The sequence below is a fragment of the Spermophilus citellus genome (assembly GCF_964194105.1).
Source record: "Spermophilus citellus genome assembly, chromosome: 3".
In the NCBI taxonomy this organism is placed as follows: Eukaryota; Metazoa; Chordata; class Mammalia; order Rodentia; family Sciuridae; genus Spermophilus; species Spermophilus citellus.
Genome location: NC_138184.1, coordinates 78,567,467 through 78,590,015, shown reverse-complemented (window position 1 = coordinate 78,590,015; position 22,549 = coordinate 78,567,467). Strand labels below are relative to the sequence as shown.

At 34.9% G+C, this 22,549-nt stretch overlaps 1 protein-coding gene across 3 annotated transcripts in view; it reads right to left on the bottom strand.

Moving 5' to 3' along the window:
* SPPL3 (signal peptide peptidase like 3) overlaps positions 1–22,549 on the bottom strand; it is a 111,685-nt gene that overhangs the window by 16,485 nt on the left and 72,651 nt on the right. For 2 of the 3 annotated variants that reach the window (XM_081283864.1, XM_081283862.1), the window contains exons 2-3: positions 21,317–21,394; positions 4,770–4,858 (exon numbers count right to left, since the gene is read on the bottom strand). In XM_081283864.1, the coding sequence (XP_081139990.1) occupies positions 4,770–4,858; positions 21,317–21,394 (167 nt within the window). The remainder of the gene's footprint in view (positions 1–4,769; positions 4,859–21,316; positions 21,395–22,549) is intronic. The other variant, XM_081283863.1, reaches the window with a different exon arrangement.

Sequence of the window (22,549 nt, the reverse complement as noted above, 5' to 3'; positions counted from 1 at the left end):
CTCTTGGGGCAGATGCAGGAGTTAGAACAAGTCAGCGGAAATCAGGAAGGACCTGGAGGGAAGTCCCTCCCTGCTGCAACTTTCTGTTTCTATTTTAACACTCACAGATAAGTAAAAAAAACCCAGGGACCTGAGTGGATCATCACATACCTAATACCAACCCTGGGCGCCTTTGTGGTATCCCTCCTGTCACCACCCTCTCTCTTTCCCCCAAAGGGAACTGCTGTACTGACTTTTGATAATCTCTTCTTGCTTTGTTTTCCACCCAAGCAGGAACACTTAAATATACTCATGTTTATTTTGCCTGTTTTTTAAGCTTCATATATACTAGATTTGTAGTATGTATTTTTGTGTCTGGCTTATTTCAAGCAACATTATTTCTGACAATCATCCATGCTGTTGTATCAGCTCAATTTCATTGTATGAATGTTAAAATTTATCCATAAATGTTTAACATTTGAGTTGTTTCCAATTTTTTTTGCCTATTATAAACTGTGCTTCTTTTGAGTGTTCTGGTTATGGTTTTGGTGCACATGTGCTTATATTTGCAGGTATATAATTAAAAATGGGGCTGGGGCTGTAGCTCAGTGGTGTGTGAGGCACTGGGTTTGATCCTTAGCACCACATAAAAATAAACAAATAAAATCAAGGCATTCTGTCCATCTGTAACTACAAAAACAAACAAACAAAAAATTTAGGAGCAACACTGCTATGTCCAAGTGTATTTATTTATTTTTTAATTTTTAAAGGGAGGACAAAGGGCTTTTTTCTTTTGGTGCTAGGGATTGAACCCAAGGCCTCATGCATGATAGACAAGTGCTCTTCCATTGAGCTAAATCCCCAAGCACCCCTGGATGCTTATATTTTTTCCTTTAGTAGATAATGCCAAAATGTTTTTTCAAAGAGATTGAGCCAATGTATATTCTCATTAGTAGTTCAAGAGGGTTCTCATTCTATATCCTAACATTTGGTGAGATCAGGGTTTAATTTTAGGTATTCTGGTGTGTGTGTAGCACTATTTCATTATGGGTGTAATTTCGGGTTTTTTAAGGAGCTGAGTGGTGCCTTGTTCTCCTCTCTCCCTGACTTCCCTGTTGAGCTGCCTAGACAGGTGGCGTATTTCTATAACATGAAGTAGTAATTCCCCAGTCTGGTCCTGCACTCTAGGGAACCCTGCAGGGATCAATATGAAGTAATATGACCTCCATTTTGTTAGTTCTGATATGAATCACATGGTCCATCTAATCCATCAAGTCATCATTAACACTTCTTCTTCTAGCTTGTTTTATAATCAAGGCCAATTGAATCATTTCTGATATAGCCATTGCATGTGACCTACACATAAACCTTCAACCTCGACTCTCCACCAATGATGCCGTCCTACACTTCTACTTTTCCCTACTCTCAAGCTTTTTCACTCTTGAGTGGGCAACTGCAATGTTTTAAAGAAAACTCTCTATGTGGTCACTTTGTCCTCCAACAAGTCTGAAATACTCTCAGGAAAAAAAAAAAATTGCTGAGGCTGGCCTTGAACTTGCAATCACTGCTGCCTCAGCCTCTGGAGTTGCTGAGATTACAGGCATGTGCCACCATGCTCAACTCTTGGAAAAATCTTAACACTAACACACCTTCCTTTTTTTAGAAACTTCCCACCAATTCTTCTGTGTTGTCAATCATTTTGGATTCCAATTTCCTTAGCAATCTCTTGTGTTTCTCTGTTCATTTTCTGGTTGCTATCTTATTTCTTTGATTCTTGATAAATGTGACCAGTTTTCCATGCTATCCCTTCAATCTGGAATGTTATATTCCATAATCAAGTATTGACATTCTTTGCAGGGGTTAATTCTTTCATAATGTTACTGATTATGCGGAAGTAGATGGCATTTTTATCCTAATCTGTCCTTATCCCTTATGAAGGTGTAAGTGGTTGGAGTAGGTACTGAGGAAATCTGTGTCATCAGGGATAATTTAGTACAATACAGAAGGAAGATCTAAGAAAATGACTATTTAAAAAAGAAGTGTCCTATTCTATTTAGACTCTGATTAATAAGGAAAAAGGAAAAAAAAAAAAGCAACTTCTTTCCAATGAAAGCTGAAAATAAAATTGTACTTAGATATATACTACTTATCTCTCAGGTTTCTGTGATGCAATGTACAACAGATCTATACTCTGGTTTAACTACATATCTGCATATACGCTACATAACATAGGTCTTTTAAGAATAGTTTCATGAGCATAAAGTGATTTGGCCTGAAATGCTGATAGAAGGTATGCTATTAGGTAGTAATTTAATTAGATTCCACAATGGGTTTAACCTTGTTCCAAGTTAAGTTATTGGTATATAATGATTTGGGTCAAAAGAAAAGACTCGCTATATTTAAATGATTCTACTGACTGTCTTTATCACTCACACCCACTCTATACTGCTTGGGACAATGAAACACATCCAACCGAGTTAAAACTAAACAAGTATAATTTGTTGACAGGGTAATACTAAATACTAAATACCATGGATATTAAGTGATCTTTTTCAACTTAACATCCATGGTCTTCCATTCATATTCTACCTGAATTTTAGTAGACTTACAGTGTTTCTTCCCCATTAGGTGGTGACTTTAACCTGTCATGCTCACTTTCCTCTCTGTGCCTGTAATTATATGTTCCTGTCTCCAGCAAGCCAAGTTCATTGTTTCAAATCAAGCTCATCCTTCTCCTGGAAAGAGACCTCACCTGAGCCAGTGTTGCTCTCCTGACGTGGCCCTTTACTCTTCGTACATGGATGTTGAAATGATTTCACCTCTAGAGCTTACTCTGACCCAGTAAGTGGCTTGTTCAGAAGAATTCTGAGGATCAGTGAAAAAGAAAACCACAAAACACCTGTCCCGGGTATGGAAGGTGAAGTGGTTTATTTGCCCTCTTAGCACTTTAAAAAACACTTTGAAAAGAGCTGCTCTTATACTTTTGCATCTTTCAAAATATTTAATAGAATACTGAGTACTCAATAAAAACCTGTCATTATCAAATCAGGTGCTCTCCCTGTTTCCTTCCCTTGGGATCAAACCTAGGACCTCACACATGGTGGGCAAGTAGTCTATCCAAGGAGCTCCACCCCCAACCCCAAGTCTCCTTATTTCTAATTTAATTCTTTCCATAATAAACATCATACCTTTTCTATGTCTATTGAGGTATAATTTATCTTATTTATTTATTGAAAAAAAATTTTTAGTTGTTGATACACCTTTATTTATTTATACATGGTGCTGAGAATTGAACCCAGTGCCTCATCCATGTAAGGCAAGTGCATGCTGAACCACAGCCTCAGCTCAAGGTATAATTTATATACCATAAAATTCACCCGATTTGTATAATGTGTATAATTCAATTTCTGAGGGGTGGGGTAGATTTTTCAACAGTGAACCCATCAGCACAATCTAGTTTTTGAATATTTTCTTCACCCCAATAAGACCCCTCAGTTTACAGTTACTTCTCCTTCCTATCTCTAGTCCCAGGCAAATCACTAATCTACTGTCTAAACCTATTTGCTATTTTTGAAAATTCACATACATGGACTCACACAATAGTTATGTCTGGCTTCTTTCACATAACATTTTGAAGTTCATCTCCACTGTAGCAAGTATTAGCACCTCACTCTTTTTTTTTTTAAAAAAAAATACTACATAAAATTCCACTGTATGGATAGACCATATTTTGTTCATAAATTCATTGGTTTATGGACCTTTGGGTTGTGGTATTTTGGGGTTACTAATAAGGCTATTTGGGCTGGAGTAGTGGCTCAGTGGTAAAGAGCTTGCCTGGCATGTGTGAGGTTCAATTCTCAGCACCACATATTAATAAATAAAATAAAGGTCCATTGAGAGACAGACACACACAAATAAATATAATGCTGCTTATCATTTGTCATACAGCCCACTTTTTTTTAAAAAAGCAAATATTCTCATAAGATCTTAAATATCAGGAGAGATACACAAAATCATACTTATTTTCTTTTTGTAACTTTGTAAGTTACAAAAGAGTTAAATGATAAAGCCTTCAAAAATAACATACTTATTGTCTTATTTATCTTAATCATTGTGTATTTGTTTGCCTTAAACTGTGGATATTATAAAATATCGATTAATTTGTAAAATAAGCATTTGGTGACTTTTTCAGCTCATTACGTACTTCAAGTAAACATCTTTGTTCTTTTTAGGTATACATGACAGTGCAATGTATTTTAAAGGCAGACATCTTTTAAGAGTAACTGAATGAACTTATGATTAACACAAAATTATCAATCTCATCAAAGCATCTAAATGAAGTCATATGCTAAGTGTAGTGGTGCATCCTTGTAATCCCACTGACTGGAGAGGCTAAGGCAGGAGGCCAGCCTGGGCAACTTAGTGAGACCCTCAGCAATTTAGCAACACCATTTCTCAAAATAAAAAGGGGATGTAGCTCAGTGGTAAAGCGGTCCTGGGTCCATCCCCAGTACCCCCCACCCACGCCCGGCCAAAAAAATCTACCCTGCACTAATCTCTCCTGCTTATTTTTAACAAAGACTCTCAGCAGCAGCAAGCTTTAAGGAATGAGTTTCTTGCATGCAAGAAATCAGTAGTTCAGACTCAGAACATAAAAATTTAACAGATTATAGCACAGAGTTTAGATTTTATTATAGTACCGAATCCTGACCAGTGAATGATTAACTGAGGGTTTAGAAAGAATCAAGGTAATTACATGGATGAAAATTAACTGATATAAAATGTCTTACTATTATTGGTGCTGTTGCCATTGAAAGACCCAGAAGAACTGTTATTGTCTTTCTCCTTATCTTGATTTTCAAAGTCCATATTAAGGGACCTGTGGAAAAAATTTTTATAGGTAAGTTTTAGTTTTGATTTACAAAGTAGCAGGTCAGAAAATCAGCAGAGACAATATTTTAAAGTGCTTGAGCATTAGAAAAGAAAAGAAAGATCTCTTCTTTTAAATGTGGCAACTAGTTCTTGTTGCCACACTTAAAAAAATAACCTTCATTCCTTCCAATGTCAGCTCAAAGAGTTTTCCTGACTGCACACAAAAGCATTCCCAAGTGGGTGAATCTCCTAGCAATGTTTTTGTTCACATCCTTAATTATTTCCTTATGATAAAAACCTGGAAAGAGAATGTTAGATCAAAGGGCAAGCACATTTTGAGACTTTTAACATATCACACAAATGCTTCCAGAAAGGGTGCACCCAACTGACATTCCAGAGCAGCATATGAGAACACTTCTTTTTCTGTCTCTAACTTGTCAGTGTGGATTCAACAACAAAGACTGAATTTCTTCTATTATCTGAAACTGTTCTAGTACTTATACACAGGATAGCACTATTAAATTTTTAACAAAAGAATTTGTACATTCAAAGGAGGAAAAAGATGATATGTAAGGAAAATAAATTACATATATGAGAAATTAATAGCATGTGTTGAGGAGAAAAAAGGAAGAAACAAAGAATTTGAAATAAAGTCAGATAATAACTCGGTATGGCCAAGGATATACAACTGGGACCTTCATACACTGCTTGTGGTAACATAAATTAATGTAGTCACTTTGGAAGACAGATCTGATTTCTAGCAACCAAAACTCTGAGAAAGTAAATTTCTGCAGTTTAAGCTATCCATTCTATGGTATTTTGTTAAGGCAGCCTACGCTAATAGAGATTAGAGATCATACTTCATATATGGAGACTTGTTTTATGCTCCCAAATGTGTTCTATATTAGTAAATATTCCATGAACACTTAAGAATAATGTGTTCTGTTGGAGTGTTTTATAAATGTCAGTTAGGTCACATTGATTAAGAATATTGCTGGAGGGGCTGGGGTTGTGGCTCAGTGGTAGAGTGCTCACTTAGCATGCACGAGGCACTGGGTTCAATCCTCAGCACAACATAAATGTAAAATAAAGATATTGTGTTCACCTAAAACTTAAAAAAAAGCTTTGTCTGATATTAATATAACCACTCCAGCTTTCTATTGATAAGTACAAGCAATATATTTTCTCCTGATCTTTTGTTTTGGCTTTGTATTTGTAGTATGCTTCTTATAAGCAGCATGTAATTGGGTTTTATGTTTTTATTCAATCTCAACAACTGCTGTCTTTTCATTTGGTTGTTTAAACCAATTTCATTTAATGTGATTACTGATACGATTAGGTTTTAAGACTATGATCTATTATTTGTTTTCTACCTGTCCTTTTTTTCGTTTCCCTTTACCAGTTTTTAGGATTAATACAATATTTTTAAAATTTCATTTGACTTTCCTTGTTATTATATTAGTTCTGTGTCTCTGCTTCTTATTTTAGGGGCTAATGAGGGGTTCATGGCATCCACCTTTAACTATGGTCTTTGAGTTATACGACTTCATGTATAACAAACCTTACAATAGTTCACATTTTCCCCTTGCAAACTTTCTACTATTTTGCAAAGCATTTTTTATTACTTTTACATGCTATGAACCTCAAATTATTTGTTTATATAATCAATTTTCTTTTAAATAAGAAAAAAGTCATATTTATTAATGTGCTTGTTTCTAGTGATCTATGTTCCTTTGTGTAGATAACTGATTTCCAACCAACACCACTTTAATTTTGCTGGAAGGACTTCCGTTAATATTTCTTACAGTGCAAACTAGCTGGTGATGAATTCATCCAGATTGTGTATGTCTGAAAACATCTTTATTTTAGATTTCATCTTCTGAAAGATATTTTTGCCACAGAATCCTATAGTAATATACATTTTGAAGCTGTTGTTCCACTGTCTTTTCACTTATTTACTTATTTTTGGTGGGGGGAAGTGTAGGGGAGACAGGGGATTGAACCCAGAGGCGCTGAACCACTGAGCCACATACTCAGCCAGCCCTTCTTATGTAAATTAGAATTTTTTAAAAAATTCAAGACATGGTCTCACTAAGTTGCTTAGGACCTTGCTAAGGCTGGCCTCAAACACGTGATCTTCCTGGCCCAGTCTCCTGAGGCACTGGGATTTGTGAACCACCATGCCTGGCTCACTTCTATTGTTTGTTTTTAATGATAGATCTGATGTCATCCTTACCTATTTACCCCCCAGTCCCCGCTGCTTTCGGATTTTTCTCTTTTTTCAAATATTTTTTAGTTGTAGATGAACACAGTACCTTTATTTTATTTATTTTTATATAGTGCTGAGGATCAAACCCAGTGCCACACACATGCCAGTTAAGCGCTCTACCACTAAGCCGCAACTCCAGCCCCAGGATTTTTCTTTTATCACTAGTTTTGAGCTACTGATAATGATATACCTTGGTGTAATTTTCTTCAGATTTCTTGTGCCTGGGGTTTATTGAGTTTTTTGGATATGTGGGTTAGTTTTCAATAAATTTGGAAAAAGTTGGCCATTATTTCTTTGAATATTTTCCTGTCTCTCCCTTTTCTCTCCACTTTCAGGAATTATAATAACCCATGTATTAGGCCACTGATAATTTCTCTTTTCTGTTTCATTCTCTTTATTTCCTTTTGGATAGTTTCTATTGCTAGGTTTTCAAATTCACCACTTTTTTCTGTAATGTCTAATTGCAAAAAAATTGTTAAAATTAGTTATTAATTATTAATTCCATCCAGTGTATTTAAAAAAAAACTCAGATATTTTCATCTTCATTTCTATATATTTCATTTAGATCTTTTAAAATATCATCCATAACTAACTTCTATTGTACATGTGGAATATAGTTATATGTTTTTAAAAAATATTTTTTAGTTGTAGTTGGATACAACACCATTTATTTATTTATCTATCTATCTATTCTCATCATGGATTGCATCTTCCTTCCTCTTTGCTTGTCTGACACAGACATTGTGCATTTTACCTTGCCTCAACATTTTTATGTTTATATTGGCTGCTTAATATTTTAATACTTCTGTAAATTCTGAGCTATCATCTGGGATGCTGTTATTAGGAAATACCTTTATTTGTTCAGGTTTATCTTTTATGATTTAAGTGATTCCAAAGAAGTGCTTAGTAAAGGGTAATTAATCTCTATCAATGAGGCAAGGTCTGAATCAAATCAATGCCATGTAAATCATAAGTTTTTCCAATGTAGCTAATGGGAATAGGCATTCTTCCCTCTCATTTTCTCAAATTATTTTTCTTTCACTATAGGTAATTTGCTCACATGCACACACTGATCAATACTATGATAAGTGCTCAAAGGATTTTTCGGCAGACCTCTGGGATTTTCTTTCTTTCTTTTGTACTCTGCACTTTTATCAGCTCTAGTTGCTTCGGTCATTCTCGACTCTCAACTCCTTGACTTACAGAATCTGCCTGCCTCCATGATCTAGAAACTGTCTTGAGATAGCAAACCGGGAAATTATTGTTTCATGTATTATATATGGTAATTTTTTGTGAGGGGAGGTTGTTGCAGGTGGCATGATAATCCAGTTCCTGTTACTACATCTTGGCTGGAAGCAGACGTGCCATTAGGTAGTTCTTTTAAACATGATCCAAATTGAGCTGACTTTGAGTGAAGGAGAGGCCTCTTTTCACTTCTTGTTCATGCCTTTAACAGTCTCTGGGGTACTGGAACACTGATGAGTTGTATCCTTCTCTTCAGAAAAGTAAAGAATGTTATCCTGAAGAGGTCACAATCCGTCCTGGGACTTTTAGCCAAACTACTGGGCTAAGGCTACACTGATAATGTGCTCGACTCTACAGTGTGCCACCCCTCTCACCCCAAATCTTTTGATGAATTCAAGAGATCTGTCCCATTACTCTCATAGCCTGATTTCACCTGCCACTTGGTTTCATGTACATGGTAAAACTCTTTTATTTGTTATAGGTATTGAAGAAGCCCCAGTTGACATGCCTGTAATTAGAGGGTAAACTGAGCCAAGCATGGTGGTACCCCCAGGTACTTGGGAGGCCGAGGCAGGAGAATCATGAGTTTCAGCTTGAGATCAGCCTGGGCAACTTGGGAAGAACTTGTCTCAAAAAGTGTGCAGAATACAGATTGGTTAGGTATGCTTCACACTGGTCCCTCAATAAATTTGACTAATCAGTTATTTGACAAACTGACCCGCTAGAGGGCAGTCCCTATGGATGACAATTCCTCAAAAGGACTGAAGGAGAAATGTTGGTAGATGTGGCCAACTTCCTAAACCATGGCAGAAATATGGTTAAGACAACTCTACTAGAATATGGTCCGGACTCTGATGTGTTAGCTTCCCTGGGGTTTTAAAACAATGAGGATAAAAAACAGTTTTGGATTATTTCTCTACCCATCAGACGAAGACACTTTGGCAGGGAATAAAAACATACTAATTGTTTCTACCTCATTTAGTCCTAGAGCAATTGTTATAGTGACTGGCAAGGGAGAAAAAAAAATTTCTCCTGTCAATTTTGATTAGTTCCAGATACAGATTTTGCATATATTCCCCCTGCCAAGACACCTGTGGGGTTTCAGTGCATGGTTTCATTTCTATGGCCTTTTAAACTTTATTTCATGTGTTCTCATGGCAGAGCTCAACATCTGTGGAAACTAAAGTCTAGGACTGGTGATTCATTTAATTAGAACATGTCTGAAGTCAATGGACATGAAGATTGCTTCTTCCCTTTGGAAAGATAAGTATTAATTTAAATCGAGTTTTCCAAATTCACTTATGAATGGAAATAATAACAACAACAATAACAACTATACTTGGTTATGCCTACTCTGCTTCTCAGAATCTGGTGACAGCTTGGTAAATTTACAAGATTCTTTATACACAGCTCTACTCTGGGGGCGACCTACTACAGATCATTAACTTCCCCTATTCTAGAATTTTTTTTTTAATATTTATTTTTTAGTTTTCGACGGACACAACATCTTTGTTTGTATGTGGTGCTGAGGATCGAACCCGGGCCGCACGCATGCCAGGCGAGCGCGTTACCGCTTGAGCCACATCCCCAGCCCAACTTCCCCTATTCTTCTTGTTGGCATTATGTTGATATTCTGGACTAGAAAGTTGTCAGTCCTCTCTGCTTTTACCCAAGGCACAGCTTTTATACACTCTCCTTCATAAGACTGGATGAGTGAGGCTAGGTGGAAATGGCAAGGCAGCCTAGGCTGAAGGGTCATACAACTCCAATTCAATTTATTACCTGACGACTACTAATAACTCTTGGTTATTTTGAGGCAAGGGTTTCCCCCTTTTCAAATACTAGGTAGTTGTGCTTAACCTAAAACCTGTTTTAGCTGGTCCACTTTCTTAAAACCTAGTTGGTAAGAAGTGCTACAGAGACAGGAAAGCCTTATTATGTAGGACAATGAGGTTATACGGGGCAAGAGAGCATTTTTTTATTACTGGTCTTTCGGTAACTGAAAGCTGACTCTGAATTTCTCATCACTTGAACAAGTTTAAACCAAGCTTCGTCTGATTATGAGAAGTAAACATGGGTCACCATTACCAAAAACTGACATCTGGTAAATGATAAAGTGGGGTTCCACATATTAGTTGAACCTGGGAAGAGTCAAATCTCCCAGCTCTACAAAATAAGATCAAACAGTGGGAGTAGGTTTAGTAGATCCCTGGCTACTGTTACCCACACTGACAGCTAATAGCCAACTTAAGTTGTTTAAATATCTTTGCAGAAGATTCTGTCTTCAGGACCAATTTTATTATAGGTCTTTATCCCAACTTACTTGGTAATTTATTAACTCTACAAACATCAAACTGCTTGGCTGGACCTGGAACAATTTGTTCTATCTTCAGAGATGATTACCCATCATCCTCCCTGCCAACCTCACCATCATAGTTTTTTATTACTGCTATACAATGACATATAATATGACGATACATCACAATGTTATTACTACACATTCTACCCAAATTGCACCCTGGTTATTTGCTTAGTAAACAAGTCTGGGTTACTAACATGAATGATTAAATGACAAAAAAAAAAAAAATAGGACTTGAGCTATGGCTGTTTCATTACAGATAACCATTTAACACTGTTAAGAAAAAAAAGATCCATCCAATTACAGTGTACTTGTTTTTCCTGTCATTTACTATGACTGAATGGAAGTAGTTGTGGGTCAAGTTACAGAACATAAACAAATTTCCAATTATTGATACATAAATATAAAACCTCCAATGAGAATTAGCTACTGGTCAAAAAATGGTGAGTAGGCTTCCTTTGTAGCATTAGACCAGTGGCTGCATACTATTCAAAAATAGTATTTTAATGTTGCAGGATTCAACTGGGGTTCATGCAAGATAATACAATAAATATATAAGAATGAAGATATAAAGTAAGGCATTAAGAAGGCTTCTTGAGAACCTTCTTGTTTCACATTTGAGAGAGTACTGGGCCTGATCATGAGGTCTGAAGACCAGTGGATAAAACAAAAACAGAAGGATCAATTCTGCCTTGAATCACATCTGAAAAAGATTATTCAGAAAAGAAAATAAAGGAGAATGGGTCAAGAAGTAATCAAGTAGTTGCAATCTGTGGATGTAGCTATCCTTTTATGAAGCTGGTTAAACCTGAAACATACGCTTTAAATATTGTGCTATGAGCACTGTTATGAGGTCTATTTTCAGCAGGCAACAGAGTACATGTCCAGAGTGCTTGCCATTCATATTTATCAAGGGCCAACATTCAGGAATAGCCAGTTGAACAATTAACAACTCATTCACTTCTCCAGATATTGTAAAATATAACCTCAGGACATACTTAGCAGTGAGCTGACCATCTGGACTACAACTTCCTGCTACCTGCTGTACACCTCCAATTTGGGCGAAACTGATTTTGCTGAGATACATTTTTGTTCAATACTACCAGCTTATATTAAAGGATATTACAATTCATTCAACAGACATTTACTTGAATGCCTACTATATGTGGCCTCTTCATGTGGGTGTTTGAGATAAATGTTTATCTAATCTTAAGACCGAGAATAGTTATGGTTCACCTGCACAATTGGGTTCAGGTTCTATTTACTGAAGGACACTGAAAGTTTTAAATTTCTTTCTTAAAGTTGGCTGCTAAAGTTTACCATGGTATTTGTGAAACACCAGTATTAATAGGGTGCGCATGTGATTTTAGGGTCATTTTTGGCTCTATTTTGTCTCTACTTACACTTTTCTTTAGCTCCATGTTAATTTAGCTTATCCTCTCACTTAATGAAACTTGGTAAAAGGTCTGAAATCCTTTTTAACAGGGTAGAACAAAAATGAACAATTGCAGGAAACAACATGGAGGTAAAAACACATTAATTTGTTCCAAGTTATACTTGTTCATCCATTTTAATTCTGATAACTGAGTATAATACTGGAAGTGAACATCATGAAGGGGAGAATTCACTGGACAAAGTAAACATTACAAGGCTGAACTTAATTTTAAGTTAAATATGTGTTCCCAGAAAACTTACAGTAGGTTTTTAAAATTAAACATTTTAAAAATAAATTGAAAATAAATTGTTAAATATATAAAGAACTTGTTCATATACATCATAATGGATATAATCATTCCCTACATCATCTAACAAATTAAATGATATTTTTTATGCATGATAGATTATGAAATGACAAAGAGCAGCTCCAAAGACAGTAAACACATTGCACACCATTAGAACATCATGACATTAATGAACAACAGTGACTTCTTTTGAATAACCTAGCCTACTATGATTATATGCATTTAGTATGGAGGGAAGTAAAAGCAGATAAAGTACAGCTTTAATTATCTCTGAAGTCTTAATAATCTGATGACACCATATCCCACAGAGTTTTGAGTATAAGCAAATAAATTTTCCTCACCATTAAAGAATGTAAAGGTAGAAGATGCTTTCCTTAAAAAAATAAAGTGTATTTACACTGAAGTTATAAAAGTCTTATCATTCTGTAATACAGCAGCTTAAAAATAAATACACAGAGGGTGTTAAGGGAGACAAGGTATGAGGGAGAGGGGAAAGAAAGGGAGGAAGCATGAAGCACACCTTTCTTTTGGATTTATTTCAAACCTGTTATTTCTTGTCAGAGACTCCTGCTGGGACAGAATATCAAGTCTTAAGTTAGTTACAAGCTAAGAAACACCAAACCACCTTCATATCTGCATGAAGTATATTTTTCTTTTAATTTCCTTTTGGATTTATTTCAAGCTTTGTCGTTTCTTTGTCTGAGACTCTAAATGGAACAGCATGTCAAGTGTCTTGGCAGTTACAAGGTAAGACATTCCAAACCAGATTCACCTTGTAATTCTTTGGCCAACCTGATTGTAATAGTTCGTCCTATTGTATTACTTTTATTTTTCTGTTCGGTTAGTTTTTTGTTTTTCTTTCTGTTAACAGTCTCCTGTAGATTTGTCACACTCTTCAAGAACATGCTGATTATGATAAATTATTCCACATATATATCCACCCCATCAACTGGAAAGATTAAGAGGCAGAAGTGAGCTTCAAGTAATACAGGAAGACTTGCAAAGCTCAGCCAAGGGATGGCAAATGTATCAAATCTGATACAGCTAAGTTAACAGAAGGAAATTTATATTAGTTTAAAATGCATACATAAAAAGGAAAAGGTTTCAAAATCAATAACTTGAATTTCTACCTTAAGGAATTAGAAAAACAAATAGAAATAAAATCCAAAACAAGAAGAAGGGAATAAAAAGATTAATTAATGAAAACAAAACAGAAAAAAAAAATCAGTGAAAACAAAAGCTGCTTTTTTGAAGTGATCAACAAAACTGATAAACCTTTTTACACCAAAGACATAAATGACTAAAATTAAAAAAAAAATGAAAGAAGAAACATCACTACCTACATTAGAAATTAAATGAATTATAGCTGGACATGATGGTGCACACCTATTGTACTAGCTGCTTGGGAAGCTGAAACAGTAGGATCACAAGTTTGACAACAACCTGGGCCACTTAGTGAAACCCTGTATCAAGGTTTCAAAATAAGAAGGGCTGGGGATATAGCTCAGTGATAGTGCTTCTGGGTTCAAGACCCAGTATTCGAGGGGGAAATTATAAAGAACACACAAATGCCAACAATTTAAGACACTTCAGAAGAATTGAACAAATTTGATAAAGACACAAATTAGCAATATTGATCAAGGAAGAAATTGGAAATCTAGCCTTTCAAGAAGAAACGGAATTAGTAGTTAAAAACCTTCCCATATGCAACCATAAGAGACTTGGAATGGAGGCTGGGGATACGGCTCAAGCAGTAATGCGCTTGCTTGGCATGCGCGGGGCGCGCTGGATTCGATCCTCAGCACCACATAAAATAAAATAAAGATGATGTGTCCATGGAAAACTGAAAAATAAATATTAAAAAATTCTCTCTCTCTCTCTCTTAAAAAAAAGAGACTTGGAATGAGCATAGTAATATCAGATAGTAAGACAGATATTGTTACTAGAGGTAAATAGAAACATTTTTTTTCTTAAAATGAATTATTTATTCTTTTCATTAATTTGAACATTTCTCTATTCCATGACATTTTAAAAACAAAAGCATATACGAGACATGGTTTCCTTGTATAATTCCCCTCATTGCTTTTTTGCTTAGAAATGACAACCTTGGCTGTCAGTCAAGTGTTTACTAAGCAGTAAGTCCATTGTTCTTGTAGGCGTTAAGGCAACTTACTGAATGTTTTCTACTCACAGAAGTTGGCAGAACATGTATTACTTCTCTCCCATTACCCATTTTTAGTTGCTTCTTGTTACCTATTACATATAATGTAGTATGTCTTTCCTTGAAGTTGAAGAGGAATATCCAATATGAAAGACTTATGGTCTCCTGTATAGCCTTCTTTAGTAGAAATTTTTTTTTATTTTGTCATAAAGCAAAAGAAAATGATATCTGATTAACTTGTCAGTTATGACTCTATAATTCAGAAGAATTAACTATCTTTTCTTAGTGAGAGAACCTCAAGTTTTAATAGTACTGAGAGACTACAATGTATTTTGTCTCATAAAAAAAAATAGAAACATTTTTAAAGGCCAGTCCATCAGTAAACGTATAACAATTATAAATATAAAGAAAGTGAAAAACCAAACCTAAAGATTGAAAGAAATGTTTTGCAAACATTTATCTGGTAAAGAACTTGTCTTCAAAGTATAAAGAACTCTTTAAAATTCAACAATAAAGAAGAGAACCAAATTTACAAATGGGCAAAATATCTGAATAGACACGTAACCAAAGTACACAGATAGTAAATAAACACTTGTAAAGGTGCTTTGACAGTGTTAGTCATTAGGGGAAATGCAAATCAAAGCCATAATGAGATACCACTTCATACCCACTATAACAGAATAGTTACAGTCAAAAAGACATAATATCAAGTGTTGGTGTGGATTTGGAGAAACTGGAATCTTCATACATCACTGCTGGGGATGTGAAATGATGTAGCTACTTTGGCAAACAGTAGAACTTCTTAAAATGTTAAACATGGGAGTTACCATATGACCTAGCAATTTTCCAAAAAGAAATGAAAAACTGTACATAAACTCACAGAATTTATGTAGATAAATTATATAAAATATATTCATAAATGCACAGAATTATTAAAAATAGCCCCAAAGTAGAAATAACCCAAACAAAGAGCGTATTACTCATCAATAAAAAGAAATGAAATAACCATAAATGACATATTCTTGACATAATGTCAAGAAAGCATTATGTCAAGTGAAAGCAGCCAGTCACAAAAAAGTTACAATATGTAATATTCCACTTATGAAATGTCCAAGATAGGCAAGTCTACAGAGACAAAGTAGACTAGTGGCTGCTGGGGTAAAAGGAATGAGGAATTGCGGCTAATGGGATGATACTAATGTCTAAAATTGGATTATGCACTATGTCTGCACAACTTTGTAAATATACTAAAAACTGAACTGTATTAGTTTAAACAGGTGAACTTTATGATATGTATTGCATATCTCAATAAAATAACTTAAAAAGGAACAAAACAGTGAGCCAAGAAGGAAAATCAAGCCAAACCAAAAAATGTCCCACAAAGAAAAGGCTAGCATTACATAGTTTCACTAGTGAATTCTATCAACTAGTTAAAGAAACAAACAACAACAACAACAACAAAAAATGCAATTCTCTACAATATTTTCCAGAAAATAGATTTACTCTATTTCCTAACTTATTCCATGATACTAAAACTTTAAGACATAACAATAAAGCTGTATATTAATATTCCTCATCACTACAGACACACAAAATCTTTAACAAAATGCCAGAAAACCAAATGTAGCACCATGTAAAAATAAAGATTACTTACCTTGACCAAGTAGCATTTATTGCAGGAAGGCAAGGTGGACTTACCATCCAATAATCTGTTAATGTGCCATACTAATTGAGTAAGGACACAACCCATATGATCATCTCAATAGATGAATAAAAAACATGTAACAAAATCCAACACACATTTATGAAAACAATTCTCCAAAACCTAACGAGGAAACTTCCTCAACTTGGTAAAGGACACTTATGAAAAACAATCTGCTAACATCATACTTAATGATAAATGCTTTCCCCTAACATTACGAACAAGGCAAGTGAAGATATGTGTCCTTGTCACTTCTAGTCAACACAACTGGAAAAGCTAGCCTGTACAATAAGGGTGTGGTGGGAGGAATTAAAGGCTTTCAGATTGAAAGGAAAAAGCGGAGCTGATGTTATTTGCAGACCACATAATCCTGCATGTAAAAACTCCTAAGGAATCCAACACACAAACAAAAAACTTACCAGCACCAATAAGTTCTTCAAAGCAACAGTATAAAACATTAATATACAAAAACCAATTGCATTTCTATATTCTCAGCAATAAACAACCCAAAAATTAAATCAAGGAAAAAATTCCATCAAAAATAAGATCAAGGGGCTAAGGATGTAGCTCAGTGGCAGGATGTAGCTTAGTGGTAGCCTAACATTCACAAGGCCCTGGGTTCTATTACCAGTACCACATAAAAACCCAAACCAAAAAGAATAAAATACTTGGGAATAAATTTAACAAAAGAGGTGCAAGCCTTGTACAATGAACATTACAAAACTACGAAGAGAAATTAAAGATCTAAATAAATTCAAGCCCATGGATTCTAAAGAGTATTATTAAGAAAACAATTTTGCCCTAATTACTGGTCTACAGACCCACTGCACCTAGCAAAATCCCAGCAGGGTTTGTTTGTTCTGGTAGAAACTGACCAGATAAACCTACAATTCCTGTTTAAAAAAAAAAAAAAAGATTCATAGTGTCAGTCTTAAACTACTCAATTTCAACACTTACCATAAAAGCTATAGTAATCAAGACACTATGGTACTAGCATAAGAAGAGATATACAGACTAACAACAGGAATGGGAAGTCTGGTGACTAATCCTTACTTTTACAGTTAATGATTTTTGACAACTGTGGCAAATTAATTCAATGGGGGCAAAGGATAGTCATTTTTAACAAATGGTGCTGCAACAACTAGATAGCTATATTCATGAAACTGAATTTAGATTTGTAACAATATACACAAATATTAATTCAAAATGAATCATAGTCTTAAATATAATAATGAGCAAAATGAGAAAATTTCTTAGTAGAAAATCTTTGTGCCTGGAGTATAGGGTATTGATTTAACATTGGAGCAGCCATCTTAAATGTTAACCACCATCTTATGAGTTAAGTTTCGCTTTCCTATACTTCCTCTTACTGGAACTCCCCCACTCCCATTAGTGACCTACCCCACGGTGTCATCGGCCAAGCCAATCCCATGCTATTCCCATCAGCCTAGCTCTGATGCAAGGACCCTGAGCCTATCCCATAGCGCTACAAGTACAATTCCAAACCCCTACCCCACAAAAGCTGAACCCCGAAACATCTCAGGGCCTCTCTCCTCTGTCTACTGAGGGATGGCCTTTATTTGTCAGCTCTCTTTTCATGGAGATTAGGCAAAGAGCTCTTTGGTACAATCAATACCAAAAGCATGATCCACAAAACAAGAAATTGGAAAAGTTGGACTTGACCAAAATTAAAAAATGTTTGACCTTAAGAAACACCATTAAGAAAACAAAAAGGCAAGCCAGAGAACAGGAAAATATTCGCAAATCATAGGCCTGGGAGAGTTTTTGAATGAACATTTCGCCAAAGAAGAAAACAAATGGTCAGTAAGGAAAAGATTCTCAAACTCTTTTTAACATCACTACCTCAGGGAAATGCAGTGAAAACATTATAAAAATACCACTTCACACCCTACTAGAATGGCTATAATGACTATAATAAAAAGATGTTCAACAGCAGGCACTAAAGAAAATCCTCACCTGCCACTGAACTGTACGTTTAAAAAGTTTAAATGGTACATTTTATGTATCACATTTTGTTTACCACAATTATAAAAGCAAAAACAAAGCTAGGGACAGTGTTACATGCCTGTAATGATAGCAACCTGGGAGGCTTAAAAAGGAGAATCGAAAAGTTTGAGTCCAATCTCAGCAACTTAGCAGGACCTTCTCTCAAAAATAAACAAACAGGGCTAGGGTGGTGGCTCAGTGGTACAGTGCTCGCCTAGCATGTGCGAGGCCCTGAGTTCAATCCTCAGCACCACATAAAAATAAAGGTATTGTGTCCAATTACAACTAAAAAATAAATAAATAATAAATAAATAACAAATGGCTAGAGATGTAGCTCAGTGGTAGAACATACCTGGATTCAATTTCCAACACTGAAATTTTATATATATACACACACATACTATAGACATATATACATGTATATGAAAATAAAATTTCAGTGTGTATATACATATATGTCTATATCTCACATACATATGTCTCACAAAGAAAGCCTAGCTTTATATGGCTTTGCCAGTAAATTCTATCAAAACTTTAAAGAATAACAATTTCACATAATCTGTTCTGGAAAACAGAAGAGGAGAAAACACCAACTTATTCTATGAGTTCAATTTACACATGCACTTAAAGGCATCATTATTTTCAGAAAATGCTTTATATTTAAGTATAGAAGACATAAGGTACTAGGTCCTTGAGAACTGTTCCAATTCAGACTTTGTTACCAACTAGTTGTGTCATCTCTGTCAAGTTACATCATCTTCTTGGGCTTCATTTAGTCTTCTCATTTGTAAACAGGGACGTACATCAAAGAAATCTTTTTTTAATCTATATGTTATACTATTACACAAAATTTTATTTGACTAATCCTAAATTGGTATAATCATCTGGCAAACAATACAGCAATATATACTAAGAGTCCATCCATACGCTGGTGAATCATGTCCACTTTTGGATATTTATGTCAAGCATATCATCCAATCAAAGTGAAGAAAACACATATGAAGATGGTCACTTTAACAACCCATATGTCCAGCAAGAGTGAAATATCATACACATCTTTTCTATTTATAATTTCAAACTTTCATAAAGTATATCAGGAATTTCATAAAAAATTGTTTTCAGTGAATTATTCTTTTTTGCTATGGTAAGTCATTAAATATAGCATTTACTCTTACAAATGGAAATGTCTGAACATCTAGAATATTGACATATTTCAACTTGCAGTCCTCTTTATGTTTTTTTGGACGGGGTATGTCAACCAACATTATTCTGAATGGTATTAAGTGATGGCTCAGAAGAGAAATTCTTTGAAATTATATAATATTTATTCATAATGATCAATTACATTATTTGCTTAAGAAAACTGTCTATTGTGCATAACTCTTTCTCAATTTGTATTGTGACTTTGAATTTGACATGAGTTGACAAGAGAGAGTCTGAGTCTACCTGTGGAATATGTTGGTTTATTTTCAGTACTTGAAAAACATGCGAAGATAACTGGTTTGGGAAGTTACTATAAAATTTTTAAGTAAACATGCATGCTGTAAATGTGTTTTTATGTTTCAATAAAGAGGAATTTTTTTTGGGGGGGAGATATTAATACAAAGAAACGTCAAAATTAATAAAAGCTAGTATGAAAATAACTACAGAAAATATTTTTTAGGTGAAAGAACCAGAATATAATTAATTTGTATTCTGAAAATGTACACATTATATCAGTATATGTCAAACAGGCAATTTGCATGAATGAAAGTGTATTAGGGTTATGAATCTAAACTGTTTTATTCTGAAATGTTGATACATATTATTATACATATGTATTCCCCACCTACCCAGTGTGGAAAATAATATACAAAATATCAAGGGTAGATATTCCAGATATAATATTAGAGAGGTCAAAAATCCTTAAGCCTATTTAATTGATCATCCTCATTCCCCTTGAGGTTCTCAATATTTCTCAACCTTTATTTTTAAGTGTGTCAATCACAAAACTACTATTTGAATTGTACAACCACTAAAGCTTCTCTCAATTAAGAATAGTGGTGCGAACAGTGTGTCTAGTTTCTTGGTTTTTCTTCCTATTCCTATGGACGCCTGATAAATGAGAATTTCACCAGGATCCAGTCTTAGTATTTATAAAGTGAGCACAACTCTAATAAAAATAGGCTGGACCCTATGAAATTATTTGCAGGTCAAAAAAGTTCATCAGCAATTTCATATGGTTCAACCTATGTCAATATCTTTGTATTAAAAAAAAAAAACAAGGGGGCTGGGGATGTGGCTCAAGTGGTAGCGCGCTTGCCTGGCATGCATGCGGCCCAGGTTTGATCCTCAGCACCACATACAAAGATGTTGTGTCCGCCAAAAACTGAAAAATAAATATTAAAAAATTCTCTCTCTCTCTCTTAAAAAAAAAAAAAACAAGGAAAATTTCCTAAGGATATAATTTACTTGCTTAAAGGCATTTTATGGTGAAATAAAAAACTTCATGAGCTTCTTAGATACGGTTTTATTTTGGTTTCCCTGGCCTTTTTAAGTCTTCTAAAGCTTTGTGGCTATGCTTTTTAGGTTAGGGGGGAAAAACATGAAATTTTCTTTATCATATATTTTATTACAGGAATATCTAGTAATTTTTTTGTACGCTGGAGTGTACTTCTATGTATTTTTTTCCCCTTCGAGACTCTAGAACTCAAGAACTCTTTTCATAACTTTCCCAACAGTGAGTACTCTTAAATCAGTTGTTTTCATAATTTTAAGCAACTAGTTTCTGCCTGTTTGCAATAGTAAGCTAAAATCATAAGCAAAACCAAGTGTTTAAAATCGGCCAACTAAAGAATATTAACATCACCCTGTTCTAACTCAAAATTCTGCTGAAGTCTTGTTTCTCTTCATACAACAATTAAGTTTTGGTGTCAACACTTCTAGAACAATGCTCCTTCCACATCCAATTGAAATCAGCCCCATTTTGAGAACATCTTACCTGAAACTACCATAGACTATAAGAAGAATGGATATCAGAAACGTAGACACTTGACTGGAATCCACCAAGGAATAGGCCCTAGAGAAATAAAGAGGGAAAAAAATTAAGTTATATGCAGCAAATCCTCATGGAGCTTACAATCTGTGGTCTTCAAGATGACAAATATATGCAAATTAAAACTAGCAAAATAACATTAAAATTAAAGTGTGATTTGCTAGTTCCACATGAGGAATAAATAGTAAGTTCATAGCTATTATAGTTAATATTCACAGGATATTAAGTGATAGATATCTAAGTAAAAATTCCATCTCTTTATGATATACAATGTATTTGTAACATCCATTCTCAATTTTAAAGGTATCCAAATATCTACCAAATATATGCCGACAGAAAACTCCATTTACACTGGAATCACTAGTAGCTAAAACCATAGCCTTTTTTTCTTTCTTTCTTTTAAATTGCTGATAGACTTTTATTTATTTATATGAAGTGCTGAGAATCAGACCCAGTGCCTCACATGTGCCAGGCAAGAGTACTCTGCTGAACCCTAGCCTTAGCACTAGCGCTAGCCCTAGCCCTAGCCCTAGCCCTAGCCCCAGCTCTCCAGGCCCACTTTTTAAATTTTGCGCCAGGGTCTCAGTAAGTTGGCCATACTGGCCTCCAAACTGAGATCCTCCTGCCTCAGCCTCCTGAGTCACTTACAGGCGTGCATTTTTCCTGCTGCCTTGTGCTTTGCCTTACTGCCCCCTTTGCTGCAAAATTCAGACCCAGAAAACTTCATGATACAGAAAGAACTCCTTTCTTTGTGTTAATTAAAACTTCTGGTTTCAATTCTTGATATTCTCATTTTCTGAGTTACTAACTACAGCAGTATTTCCCAATGATTCATACTTGTTCATCTTATTTGACTTGAACTTTTTGAATTAGGAGTGAAATAGAAATAAATGGATGCCTTTACTCTTGCTTTTGATTAAAGATTTAATGAATAAAGGAACATCTGAAACAATCTTTTATCACAGGTAAACCACAGGATCTCACAGGTAAATATCACACATGCCATGCCATTAAATGTTCAAGTCTTCTCTGAAAACAGCATTAGGAAGAAATGCATTTTGCAATTTTGGCAGATATACTTTAATAACTTCTATCTAGCCTAAAGGAATCATAAAAACATTGATATTTTACATTTTAAGTGTGCAGAGAAATCATTCCTAGAAAATAACATCTGCTTGG